At 36.5% G+C, this 14,730-nt stretch overlaps 1 protein-coding gene and 1 pseudogene across 2 annotated transcripts in view; one reads left to right on the top strand and one right to left on the bottom strand.

Annotated features, from left to right (window-relative positions):
• Nucleotides 1-14,730, top strand: part of Atad2b (ATPase family AAA domain containing 2B) — a 131,609-nt gene that overhangs the window by 80,683 nt on the left and 36,196 nt on the right. The window contains exons 19-21 of one of the 2 annotated variants that reach the window (XM_040730745.1): nucleotides 5,822-6,007; nucleotides 11,382-11,517; nucleotides 12,812-12,993. In XM_040730745.1, the coding sequence (XP_040586679.1) occupies nucleotides 5,822-6,007; nucleotides 11,382-11,517; nucleotides 12,812-12,993 (504 nt within the window). Of the gene's footprint in view, nucleotides 1-5,821; nucleotides 6,008-11,381; nucleotides 11,518-12,811; nucleotides 13,009-14,730 lie in introns of both variants that reach the window. The other variant, XM_040730744.1, reaches the window with a different exon arrangement.
• Nucleotides 1,239-1,339, bottom strand: LOC121133874 (annotated as a pseudogene).

Genomic DNA, 14,730 nt, shown 5'->3' with positions numbered 1-14,730 from the left:
CTTCCTTTCTTTCTGTATCTTGCCTTGGGACTTTGGGACTAGGATTCTGTTTTGACGATCAACTCTGTAAATATGTACTTGAAGGGCAGTCTGTGGCAAGTTACTCTTAGCATGTGTTTCTCTAACATATGTGATCTTTTTACATTTATTTACTTATTTGTTTGTATGCATGTATACACACATGTGCCATGTATATATGTAGAGGCCAGAGAGCAACTTTTAGAAGGTGGTTTTTTATTTCTACTAATGTGGGATCTTGGGACTAAATTTATGTCATCTGGTTTGGCATCAGAAATCTTTACCCACTAGTACCCTCTAACATACTTAATACAAAATAAGTTGGGTATTTAGTAATGTAGTATGAACACAAAAAGAGGGAGAAGTCTTAAATAACCTTTATTTGTATGCATGAATTTTTATGCATGATAAGTTGGAAGGAGAAGAGCCCTTTGTGGTGCTCTTTACACTGTAAGGATGGTGGTAACTGTTTGTTCTTTAAATGTACACATGTAAAATGTGTAGCAAAACTTTCTTTCCCCACTTGACTGCCTGGGCTCTCCGTTAGTAGTAGGAGTGAAATATATTTAGAGGAGTTAGTGCCTACTGAGGAGTTTCCCCTACTGTTTAAGATTTAGTATGTGTTAGAATTGCTTGGAGGCATTTACTGAAATTTCCCATTCTTTGACTCTAGATCCAGGGATCCTATTTCACTGAATTTGGAATGAGTATAGTGTTTGAATAATTTGAAATTATGAATTAAATCTTTTGTTGTTGTTGTTGTTTCGAGACAGGGTTTCTCTGTATTGATTTGGAGGCTGTCCTGGAACTCTCTTTGTAGACCAGGCTGGCCTCCCACTCACAGAGATCTGCCTGTCTCTGCCTCCCGAGTGTGCTGGGATTAAAGGCGTGTGCCACCAACGCCCGGTGTGTGTGTGTGTGTGTGTGTGTGTGTGTGTGTGTGTGTGTGTGTGTGTGTGTGTGTGTGTTTAAGTGTAAGTTTTAGTATTTATCTGTTCTCAGAAAGAAAATGTATCTGGAAGTTCTCAGGAAAAGCCTCTTTTGACTTGGTAGTATTAAAGGATTAATATTTGCCTAAGTACATTGTCCCCTTTTAGTTTACTTAAAATATTTTTCATACAGTGTTCATATTTTTTCCCCTCCAGCTCTTTCAAGAGCCACCTTACTTTCCTCCACCCAACTTTATGTTCTGTCTCTCTCTTCCTGTCTTTTATCTCAAAAAAAATATGGAACATTTCACAAATTTGCATGTCATCTTTTTTCAGGGGCCATGCTAATCTTCTGAATTGTTCCAGTTTTAATGTGTGTGCTGCTGAAGTACACACTTTGGTTGTTTTGCGTTCGTTTGCATGGGTGTCTTGGTTTTTCTGTGTAACAGTTACTGGATTCTTGAAGATGTTAAGGAATGAAAATATCATATAATTTAATTTTTACAGAGGTTGTTTTGTAGTATTGCCACAGTTCAGAAACCACTACAGGTGTGCTTTATCCCTAGCTGACTTTGTACTCATGTAGAAAAGTTTGGTACCTTTTTCTCTTGAGTTCTTAATCTTCAGAGGTCAGACAGTATCTTGTTTTCACAGAAGATGCTTGGTAGATTTTAGGTGAATAGAATATAAATGTAGTAAAATGATAGTAATGGAATAAATAAATCACCAGGAATATATCTTGTGATAGCAAGATACAAGGAATTCATTTCATTAAAATTTAATTTCAGTTCCCCAAATTTTTAGCTGTTTCATAAGTTTAGTATATTTGTAATAAATAAGTAACTGTGACAAATTCTGAAAGTATCTTGGCGATATAAAGCTGTTCGCTTCTTTCCTGTGATAGTACCTTGTAGGCAAGACAGGGCATAACTTTGAGCTTTCTGTTTTATTGACATTTGTGTTTGATTTTTTTCATCTAGCTTTCAATTTTTAAAACAAAATAACCATTTTGTAATGAGGCTATAAATTTTTAATTAAAAATGCATAGGGCTGGGTATATAGCTCATTGGTAGAACACTGGGCAACATGTGTAAGACTCTGAGTCTGATTTCCTAGAGCTGCCAAAACAAAGAAAGAAAATAGCAAAACTTTCACACATTGAGCTTGTGTGCATGTGGTGCTGTGGAATCAAGCCAAGGGTTTGACACACATGAGGCAAGTGCTCTCTCTGCCACTGAGCAGTTCTCCCAGCCCCTAGACATTTTAATTTGGTGGCTTCCAGATAATTAGAACTCTTATAAATTTAAGTACAGTTTATATCATTAGTGTTCTCTTGGATGGGTACTTCTAGCTCCTGTAGCCCAAGTTTTGCCTTTGGTATTTAGCATAAGTAATTTGTGATTAAAAGAAAAAACTTAAGGAAAAGAAAACCTAATTAAGCGACTGTAATATCTGGGCCAAGGAGTAGGCCAAAAGGAAATGGAAATGAAGTGTGAACAGACATTGGTGTTTGTTCATTTTACTTGTGCAAGAGTGCTGGTCATGTCAGAGGTATTTTGAAACGGTTGGTTCAGTAATTTGGCCTACTGTCTTTTTTTCTCTATAACAGTTTTTCTGTTTTCTACTACACCTTGCACATCCAATCCAAGACACCTTATAGGTGAGTATTTTTCTAGTTCTCAAATGGCATCAGTTGTTCCCAGCTAGTTGCCATTTCATTAAAACTAGGCTCTATTTTTCTTCTCTGAATTAACAGGTATTTGATTCCTCAAAACTATTTTAGTCCACAACTTTAAAAGTTATCATGAGGGGCTGTAGCTCAGTGACAACTTGCCTATGTGTCAAAAGCCCTGGGTTCCATTGCCGGGACCCTGCTTCCCTAATACAAACACAGTCTCATGTTCATGGGTAAAGTATTGAAGGGCTACTTTTCCATTACTCACAAACCAATACCCCACAATTCACAATAAAATTGCACTTCTTTTCTCTCTTGTGTTTATACTCTAAGAATTTTAAAATGCTAGTTTCAGGCTTTTGTTACTATTTATTTTTAGCGCTCCCAATTGAACTTAAGCTCTTCCACACACTGCACAAGCACTTCACTAGCTCTCTTTTTAGTTTAAATAAACTGGGAATTCTGGGCTGGAGAGATGGCTCAGCGGTTAACAGCACTGACTGCTCTTCCAAAGGCCCTGAGTTCACTCCCCAGTAACCACATGTGGCTCACAACCTTCTATAGTGGGATCTGATGCCCTCTTCTGGCATAAAGTCACACATGCAAATAGAGCACTCACAAATCTTTAAAAAAATACTGGGAAATAGAACAAGTTCATTTTATTTTTTAAAACATGAAAGCATACTGTAATATTGTGAGATATAAACTGAGGAATTTAAGGGAAATACTTTAATAGTGTTTTTTTAAACATTTTTCTGAATGTAAACATGGTTCCCAACTAAATGCTTTAAAGAAACTTGGAAATAATCTCTAGATGTTGTTTATCTCATGTAGTTTCCTGTGGTTAGGTAAATTCTACAGTCATATCATTATACTCATGGATTAAAAAGGTGAAGCCTTTGGATTTTTCTATATTTGTGTTAGACCTACCTGTTTGGGCTTTGTAAAACATTTTTAAAAAATTCTATAAAGAAGTGGGTATTTTCCTAAAGGCATTGGAAATAACAGAATGTTATGTTCCAATTGTAAATTTTTAAGAGGATTTGATAAAAAGAAGAAAGAAATTGAAACAAAATCTTATCTCTGATAATCGTGATACTTGTGTGCAGTTTACAGTTCCCAGGCAGTCAGAGCACTTGTTAAACTGCATTGTTTAACTTTTGGCTTTATGAAGTTGGTATTATCCTCAATCTTCTGTGTGCCCATTCACTCTGATGCTTGGTAACAGCTGAATATTCCCAACATGGATACATAGACAATCTAACAGAAACACTAGGATGACAAACAGAAATTAGTTTTGTACAGGCATGTTTTGTTTTCTTTTATACACTGGGCATGTGGTGACATGCATGGCTAAATTTAGTAGTCGATTTATGAAGTTTGTGAGTAAGCTATTGTTTGCTAATCTTTTTCCTCTGGTCACCTTTCTCTCCCTCCTACATTTACCAGCATAGATAGGGGAATTGGAAAGTGGCAGGAAGAATTAGTTATTGTCTTCATCATACCATGCCTGATCTTGGCAACATGCAGTAATTTTTTTTTTAATGAATGTCTCAGTTACCTTTGCACTCATGTGTGGTTCCTTCCGTTAGCCAATTATTTATGCCGTTTATCTTATATGAAATTTCTGTAAGAACTCTGAGGAAGGAAAAAAACATGGGTTTTGATGATGTAGACTAAGAATACTTTATGTAAAAGTTAGAATTTTGAGTCCTGAAAGCAAACCATCTTCTACAGTTCTCTGGATTGGTGGATAGGCAAACATTAAGCAAAAGAAGGAGCAAGTGTTTCTTTTGTAACCCATGATGTTATTTGAGTGTATTTGAACTTCTTTCACCTGATTACTTACAGAGTTTGCAGCATATTTTATATTAAAAGGTTTAATATATAAGATATTATGGAATAAATTCATGTAATTGGTAAGCATGCTCATGAAATAAAAATAATTCTTTATAAAATTTCTGTATTTATCATAATTTTTGTTTGTATATTTGTGTGTGTGTGTGAGAGAGAGAGAGAGAGAGAGAGAGAGAGAGAGAGAGATCTTGCTGTATAGCCCAGGCTAGCCTCAAACTTGTAGTCCCATCTGCTTTGCAACCCTTTTTCCTCAGCCACCTACAAAGTTGGTGTTATAGGCATACTACGTCTGCTCCTAATCATTTATGTTAGGTTCTTATTTATCTTTTGCATTACTAAAGCTCATTGCAATGTGTTTAAAATAAGGGAACTAACTAGAAAGTAGAACTTTCAAGTTAAATCTAAGAAATATTGTCAGATGTTCATGTTTATATCTAAACTTGTCAAAAACAATGACAAGATTGTGTATTCATTTGCAAGAATTCAGTGTTGGGCTCAACAGCTGTTAAACATAGAGGAGAGTAGTTCTGGTTTGGCAGTCTCATTCTTACTGTTGTGTGTTTTCTGAGTGTGATGGGAAGTATGGGTTTTAACAACTAAATGCCAATTTGAATTTTCTGACAATGAAAATGTCTCAAAGCTACTTGCTAATTTTTTTTGTGTGTGGTTTTTCAAGACAGGGTTTCTCTGTGTAACAGCCTTGGCTGTTCTGGAGCTCACTTTGTAGACCAGGCTGGCCTCAAACTCACAGAAATCCACCTGCCTCCTGAGTACTTGGATTAAAGGCATGTGCCACCATACCCAACTTATTATTGTTCTTTTGAGGAGTAAGGATATTTTGTGACTATGAAGAATTGAAGTTAAAATGATAGAAAGAAGTGAATATGTGTGTAAGCAGAAAGTTCATTGGATTTAAGCTCCAGGGTAGTGCATCATGGTTAAAATGTGTATTCATGTGTTGAGTGATTTTAGACACAGTGCCCATGTACTTCAGCTTTGCTGTCCATTTCTTCCTCATTGAAGTTCACTAACTCTTAGGCAATATACATGTGATGCTTATTTTTTATTTGTAGCATATTTTATAGTGGTATGCCTCATTATTTTTGCATGGCTAACTGTTTTCTGCCTTTACCCTATTAATATGTACTGAATAGGAGCAATTAAATTGCAAAATACCTTTTTTTGTGATGAGGCGAGAGCACATAGTAGTCACATAAAGACTTGCACATCCTATCTTGAAGAAATTGTTTGGGGATAATGAATATATTTAATATATCCTGGGATTGCTATGTAGGCTTTGGAGTACTCACTTTGAGGTTTAAAACACTGGTTCTTTCCTTAGATATTCCGAGAAGCTCGAAGAACAGTACCTAGTATTGTTTATATGCCTCATATTGGTGACTGGTGGGAAGCTGTCAGCGAGACTGTGAGAGCAACTTTTCTGACACTGCTACAGGATATACCGTCCTTTTCACCTATATTTTTATTGTCTACCTCTGAAACCATGTACAGTGAACTGCCTGAAGAGGTAAGAAGTGCTTAAATGTTTCTTTCGCCTTATTTTATTGTTAAGAAATAGTTGACTTGTTAAACAACTTTTATTAGAATACAATCACGGTTGTTATAAAGGTCTGCAGCTTATTATTAGCCACCATTCTTGTTTGAAATAATCTTCCTGACTATTGTGAAGATTGAGACAGCTCAGGCCTCAAGCAGACCCTGACATGTGTAACTGCTTCCTAAGAAAGCCCAGCTCTTCCATCAGTGATCCTCTTCATTCTTCCTTGTGAGGTCAGCTGATGGCATTTGACCTCTAGCTTTCATTAGTAGGGTTAAATTTTGTTTGAATTAAATGTTATTGTGCATTTTTCTTTTTAAAATATATGTGAAATTTACTTTGAGTTCAAATTAAAATTAAAACCATGATTGAGGGGAAGAAATTGGCATTGAATGAAATTGATTAAAAAGTTTTAATATCCCAATCTTATTTGACCTTCAAATGGTATTTTTTTAGAAATACTTATTGAAAAATAGTTTCCTAGGAGATACAATAGAAATGATGTTCACCTAAAATATTTACATGCTTTATGTAATAGAAACCTGATTATATAGAATTTTGTGATTAAAGCATTTGTTTCCTGAGTTCTTTCATGTTTTACCTTTTGTTAGTTGTCTTGATAGAATGAATGCATAATTTATCGCTCTTGTAGGAAATAAATATATAAATTTTATAATATAATTTATTATTATTGTGTGTATAAATGATTGTGTGTACATATGCAAGTCATGTATATGTCAGAGGAAAACTTTTGGGAGTCAGCTCCCTCTTTCCATTTTTGTTCTGGGCGTCAAACTCAGGTTGTCAGGCTTGCATGGTAAACATTTTTACCTGCTAAGACACCTTACTGCCCTGAGTAGAATAGTTAATTTTTAAAAACCTTTTTTATTTTTAATTGTGTATGTGTGCATGCACACGCAAGTGCACACAGAGGCCAGAAGAGGTCATTGTATCTCTTTACACGCAGTGACAGCTAGTTAGTTGTAAGCTTTCTGACATGGGTTCTGGGAAATGTAAGAGTAGCCACCCATTCTTAACTGCTGAGCCATCCATATGTCCCAAATAATTTTTGGTTAATTAATATCTGATAGTATATGAAAACTATTATATCATAATTCTTAGTTTACCATCATAGAGGCCATAGTTTAGCTGTGTGTGATATTCAGAAAAAACAAGGTATTTATTTAACAACTGAAACATTAGAAGTTTGTTAGCATTGAACTAAAAATTTCAGCGTCTTTCCCTTTTATATTATGTTCTGTATTTTTAGCTTTTATGATTCATGTAGCTATTAAGAATACTTAACATTTTGAGATGAAGGTTATGTGAATTCTCTGTATACCGATTATATAATTGCACAATTTAAAATATTATGTAATAAGTACTATTGTAATAAGTAGAAAAGGTTTTCATCTATCATATGTATGAATGTATCCATCCATCCATCCATCCATCCATCCATCCATCCATCCATCCATGCATCCATCCATGCATCCATCCATGCATCCATCCATGCATCCATCCATGCATCCATCCATGCATCCATCCATGCATCCATGCATCCATCCATCCATCCATCCATCCATCCATCCATCCATCCATCCATCCATCCATCCATCCATCCATCCATCTCTGGCTAGTTTAAGCTCATGGCAGCACTCTTGCCTTAGTTCCCTAAATAGCCTCCCTAAATGTGAGCTACCATGCCTGATTCTACTCTGCTTTTCAAAGAATTATTTCCATGGGACTTGTGTGTTGTTAGTAGGACAAAACAGTCAGGTTTTAGAACTCCTTTTATATTCTCCTATCATTTCTATCTTCTAGTCCAGTAGTCCAGAACATTAGAACTATTCTTTATGTTTGTTTTCATATTTTCTTAAACATTTAGCATGCATATATTTTATAATAGAAACAACATATTACTAGAATACTGTGTTAAATGAATGTTTAGTTTCGAGGAAATATGTTGAGGTGCCTTTCCTTTGAAATATTTACTCAATTTTGGACATCATTACTCTGTACTAACACTAATATGACACTAATATGACCACTAATATGACAGAAAAGATCATGTACTAATTATTTTAAAATTTTTAATCCTATTATTTTATGTGTATGGATGTTTTGTCTGCATGTGTATCTGTGTACTTTGTGTGTGCTTGTTATCTATGGAGAAAAGAAAGGGGCCTCAGATCCTCTGGAACTGGAGTTAAAAACAATTGTGAGCTTCCATGTTGGTGCTGGGGATTGACCTGGGTCCTGGAAGAAGAACCAGTGCTCTTAACCATTAAGCCATTTCTCCAGCCCTTCTAATAGTAACTCTTTAAGATGCCATAGATGCAGTTTCCTGATATTGTGATGTTTAGGTTTGCTGAGTGGTCAGGGAGATACCAAATTCATCTTAATCAGTTAAGACCATCTCTCATTTCCTGTACTAAGGTGCCTATGACATCTTACTAAGTCTAAGTGTGAATTTCCTGAAGGTTGGTGTTTTCTATTAACAATGAGTAACCAACTACCTAGCACGGTTTCTGGCTACATACCTATAAATATGTATAGACATCTGTGCACACATGTATTTTAAGAACAGTAAATCTCAGTTTAGTGAATGAATAGAATATGTAAAAAAGATTATCACTACCATATAGGAATTAAATTTTGGAGGGAAGAGAGACACTGAAAAAGTTATAACACTATGCAAATGCTATAGTGTGGGGCTGAAGAGATAGCTCTTCAGATACGAATGCCTGTGCTCTTGGTGAGGACCTGGGTTCAGTTCCCAGCACCCACATCAGGTGACTCACAACCAGCTGGGACTTCAGCTGCAGTGGCTACAACACCTTCTGTCACAAACCCACACTCACACATATATTTACATAATTAATAATACCCTTTTTGAAAACTACAGTAATAGAATATAAAAAATATTAACCTTACTACTGAAAAGATTCCACTAAAAATGAAAAAGCAAGCTACAAACTAGTTGAAAAGATTTCACATAGATCATTTATCTGATGAATGACATTAAAAATTTGTGACAAAACTCTTATAACTTAATAATATGGAAATCTAGGGCAGGCAATTTGGCTCAGTGAGGAAGGGCACCTGCCACCAAGACTGAACACATATGATCGGGTTCTAAATGGTAGAAGGGGAGAACTGACCCTTGGAAATTGTTTTCTAATTTCCACATGCCCATATACATAAATAAAAATAAAATTCCACCAAATGATTTTAGACAAGGGTTTTAGGACTATTAAGTCAGAGGAAGTTTATTCTACATGCTAAAAAATGAAGCTGAATGATTATCTAACATTAAATACAAAAACAACTCAAAATATATCAAAGATGTGTGTAGGAGCTACAACTTGTTTTTTAAACTTGTAGAAGAGTTTATTGAGGGCTTACAGCTTTGGCAGGCAGGCAGGCAAGGCAGGCATGCAGGGCATTGGAGTAGCAGCTGAGGGCTCACATCTGGACTCACAAACTCAAGGCACAGAGAGCTTTGAAACCTTAAAGCCGAACCCAGTGACATATTTTCTGATCCTTTCCAACAGTTTCACCAGCTGGGGACCAAACACTAAATATATGAGCCTATGGAGGCCTTTGGAGGCCATTCTTGTTTAAACCACCAAGCGGAGCCATTTCTTAGACTCTAGTTCATTTTGATTGTCTTTATTTAAGGTGCACAACATGATATTTTGGTACAAGGCCAAAACCAAGGAGCTTTTCCCTGTTTTTGTCTAGGAATTTATAGATTCATGTCTTAAAATTTGGTCATTTTCAGTTGATTTTTACCCCCACAGGGTCCAGTTATTTAACTGTTTTTATTTCATTTATTGAATGGAAATGGAGGAGGAGTGGATGGGGAGGGTTGTAGATGGGAGCTACAACTTTCAAAAACAATTAAATTTAAATTAGAAACAAGCTTACTTTACATGTCAATCCCAGCTCCCTCTCCCTCCTCTCCTTCCTACCCCAACCACCCCCCAGTTCTCCACCCTATCCCCCTCCACTCCCCAGAGACAGTGGGGCCCTCCATGAGATATCTCCAAAGTCTATCATACAATCTGGCACAGGACCTAGGCCCTCCCCCATGTGTCCAGACTGAGAGAGCATCTCTCCATGTGGAATGGGCTCCCCAAATCCATTCGTATGCCAGGGATAAATACTGATATACTACCCGAGGCCCCATAGATTGCTGAGGTCTCCTCACTGACACCCATGTTTAGAGTGTCTGGATCAGTCCCATGCTGGCCTCTCAGCCATCAGTCTGGGGTCCATGAGGTAGCTACAACTTTTAAGACTAAGTATTAGGTGGAAAACTTCATGACACCATGCTTGACAGTGAGCTCTTGTACATGACACCAAAAAAGTGAAAACTAACAAAAACGTACTAAATATAAATAAGTTGAATCTTGCAAAATTAAAATTGTATATCAGTGGACATTATTAATGGAATGAAAGGCAAACCATAAAATGGGAGAAATATTTGAAACAATAAGAGTAGCTTTTCTCAGGGAGTTTGTAGTCTAGAAGAAAGAAACCAACCAACAAACCAACCAACCAACCAAATAAATCAAAGACAGTTTTAAGTGCCATGGTGACAAATGTGGCTGGTATAAAAAATATTTAAATAGTGTGTTGGAAAGGAGCTGTGAATTGAAAGCCTTGATAGAGTAGGTTAGCAGATGAAAGGTAAAATCAGCATACAGTAAATGCTGAGATGAGAACTACTGACTAACATTGAATTTTCATTTAAGGTATGATGGAGTAGTTTGTGAAATATCTAAAAGTCTCGCTTATTGATAGCAGAACCAGGATTCCAGAGGATACAGTGAAGTAGATTTGGTAGGGAATGGACAGAGGATGGGAAAGACAAAGAAATATGAAGGTTTTGTTGGTTTGTTTTTGTTTTTGTTTTGTTTTTCCAAGGCAAGGTCTCTCTATGTAACCCTGGCTATCCTGGAACTCACTCTGTAGAGTAGGCTGGAAAAAATACAAAGATTTTAAGTTATTGTTAACATGCTTCTAGCTCCTGGTTCTAAGTAATTATTTTTTGGTACTATGTAATATTATTTGAGATTATGTCTAACAACCTGTTATAATCAACTATTGGATTTGCTTTTATTTGTTGATCTTTACTTGTATACTATTACTTTTTAAGGACTTGGACAAGTATACATTTTTCCATTGTGTTTTAGTTTATGTAGTCAAACCTTTTGCCAGCAGAATGAATATCTGTGCTATAAGAATGATACTAGAAATGGAAAGAATTGTAATTCGATTTAATATGTATGCTTTTAATTTTGTATTCTTTCTTTGTGTATATGTGTATATATAGGTTAAATGTATCTTTAGAATACAGTATGAAGAGGTATTATATATTCAAAGGCCTATTGAAGAAGATCGAAGAAAATTTTTCCAAGAACTTATTCTCCATCAGGCATCAATGGCACCACCACGAAGGAAGCATACTGGTAAGTCCCCAAAGCTTTATAAGAAAAAAAGACAGAATGGGATTAAGAAATATTTAGATTATCAGTCTTGGTGGCAAACATCTTTACTCACTGAGCCATCTCACTGACAAAGAGGGACAGTTGAAAATGGCCATTGTGTTTACCTGTTAAAGTTTTATCAAGCACAACTTCAAATCTCCTGGTAGATTCTTATTTCAACAGCTCAGAAATCCAAGGGGAAGAAGTCATCAGTTCTAGTCTGTTTCAGTTATTTGAAGTATCCGGTACTTGAAATGGCAGCTTGTGAATAACAAGTTATTGATTCCTTTGTGGACCAGGACAGGTTGGATAGTTTATTAGGTGATGTGCTAGCTACTTTTCCCCTTCTTGTTACAAAATGCATGACAAAAATAGCTTAAGGACGGAAGAACATGTTCATTGTGGCTCAGAGTTTTAGTAGATACTGTTGATCCTGATAAGAAAAGCACCACAGTGGTGAGAGAGCAGGACACTTGGCCACATGTCTGCAGCCAGGAAGCCCGGTGGTGATTGCTGGTGCTTAGTTTGTTTCTTTCTCCTGTGGCTCCAGCCCATGGCATCGTACTACCCACATTCCGAGTGTCCACTGTCTTCATTTATGCCTCTCTAGCCATTTCCTCACACACAACCAGAGGTGGATATTCAAGAGTTCCTGCAGCCATGTACAAGTCAGGAATGGTTCAAACCTGCCAATAACCCCAGTGTAGAGGGGACAGAAACAGAAGGACCTTTGCGGCTTGCTCGCTACCAATCTCACTGAAAAACCCTGCCATGAAGGAACAAGACAGAGTGATAGGAGTACACTGATGCCTTTTCTGGCTTAGACACATATGCACAGGTGTGCACCCCAACATACAGATACATGCACACATGTGCATGCATACACAGTTTCTACTTTTCTTCCAGCCTTGTAGGTGTTATTCAGTGTCCCTACATGTGGTGCTCAAAATATGCAGTAGGATTCTTAGAGGATTAGGAGACCTATTGTGAGTCATCCAGTGAGGTGAAGTTATTCCTTTCTTTTAATTTCCATATGAAATTTTACTTATTGGGGTTTTCATGGTTAACATATACTTGTAATTTCCTTTTGTTTTGGTATACTACAGAAAGTCTATTTGAGTTCTGGATTACCATGCTTAACACTTTTTTCTTCTCTCTCTGTCTCTCTCTCTCTCTCTGTCTCTCTCTCTCTCTCTGTCTCTCTCTCTCTCTCTCTCTCTCTGCCCCCCCCGCCTCTCTCTCTTCCTCCCTCTCCCTCCCTCTCTCCTCTCTCTAGCTCTGTGTGCTATGGAAGTGCTTCCTCTTGCACTACCATCTCCTCCTCGTCAGTTATCAGAATCAGAAAAACATCGGATGGAAGACCAAGAGGAGAATACATTAAGAGAGTTGCGGTTGTTTCTCAGGGATGTTACCAAGAGGCTGGCCACAGATAAACGCTTTAACATCTTCAGCAAACCGGTGGATATTGAAGAGGTCTTGTTTCAGTAGTGTGCAAACAGTGAAGTTGAACTGGCTAAAAGAAAAAAAATATTGACATCTTTTTTGGAAGGAAAAAAAGCAAAGGCATGGATGAATATTACCCCTAGCCTATAAAATTTTAATCCATGTGATAACTACCAGTGTCACCAGCAATCACCTGGTGACTTTTGAGTGGAATTAGTGACTAATTTGAATATGTCCTCTTAATTATTATTGCTCGCTGTGATCACCTACTCTTCAATTTAAGAGGAGGATTAAAATTTACTTTTGTGAAATGTCCATAATAGACTATTTTTATTCCAGGATAAATCCTACTTTTAAAAGTACATTGGTATCAATGCATTGGTGTGAGTACTGGCATTTCCTTAGCTGCTCATAACTGTGAGAAGAGGTGGTAAAGTCTCTTCCTATCTAGTCTTTCTGCTTTAGAAAGGCCTCTTGCCAAGTAGCTGCTGGAAGTTAAGCACATCCCATGCACTTAAGTCTGTCCTGTCCAATGATTTTCTCTACTACCAGTGGAAAATTCCTCACTTTTGTATGTGTATTGTTCTGTGTAATTGTGGGAACTTGGTTTGTGATGGTGAGAAAAGGAATTTTCCATTTGGAATTTACTAACTAGAATGCTGTCGATTAAAAACAAAACTTTATCCTGGGATAATATAGTGTGGATGACCACAATATAATCTTTACTGGCCTTCTCCTTATAGTTCAGACTCCATGTTTGAGCAGTTTTGGTGTTTTTTTTGTCATTAAAAATATTTGAATTATCAAATGATTCAAAGTTTAATGTTGTGTCCTAATTGTGAAATCTGTGTTTTTGGACCTGAGCAGATTCCTTTGGAATCATTACGTCATCTGTGACTGGGAAGAATGAGTTAGTGTTACATTTTTCCCTTCAACAAGTCTGAAGCTATACCTCTTTCCCTTCTTTTGGAATAAAGGGACAATCATAATTCTTATTTGAATGTTTATCTACAATGTGTAGTTTTTCCATTTGGTACTTAAAAAAAAACATGGAAGGTCATTTTATTACTTTTCTAGTGTTACAATTGAGGAAGTTGGCTAGTGACATAGCCAAGTTTGGGAAGTTTTTTCAAATTTAAAGCCTATTTTTTTTCTTTTAAATTTGAGACAGAGTCTCATTATGTAGACCTGGATGACTTTGAACTTGCAATCTTCCAGCTCCCAAATTTTGGGATTATAGGCATGTACCAACGTGCTTGAAAGCCCGTCTTTCATCCTTTCCATAGTAGCTACCTTCTGCCTTTTCTCACTGGAATAAAGAACATGTAAGATATGCCTAATATATGCTTTTAGCTTAAAATAAACCCCACAAATTTGTGGATAATGTTTTTCCATATAGTATTTTCACCTGAAACTATAGGCTCATTTTAAATATTTCTTTTTATGGCCCTAAAAACTAAGCCCAGGGCCTTGCATGCTCGGTAAGTGTTCCACCCACCAAACTATGTCCTGTGCCTGAAGGTTGTCAAAAGGAGATCTAGCTTCCCATGCTTAGACGAACTAGTTTTCTTCTTGCTCAAGAAAATTTTCTTCCTAATCACAAAACTTTGGCAGATTTCAGTTGTCATCCATTTTTAAGAGAATAAAAATTCTATAAATCATGATAAGGAAATAGAAAGGATTAAAAATGCTAGTTAAGGTTTAGGTAAAAATTTTAGCTAATGTTATGATCCTGTTTTTGTCTTGGGTTCA

Source organism: Mesocricetus auratus, unplaced genomic scaffold (genome assembly GCF_017639785.1).
Source record: "Mesocricetus auratus isolate SY011 unplaced genomic scaffold, BCM_Maur_2.0 Super-Scaffold_100024, whole genome shotgun sequence".
NCBI lineage: Eukaryota > Metazoa > Chordata > Mammalia > Rodentia > Cricetidae > Mesocricetus > Mesocricetus auratus.
The sequence above is the reverse complement of the archived record's forward strand: the minus strand, read 5'-3'. Positions and strand labels throughout refer to the sequence as shown.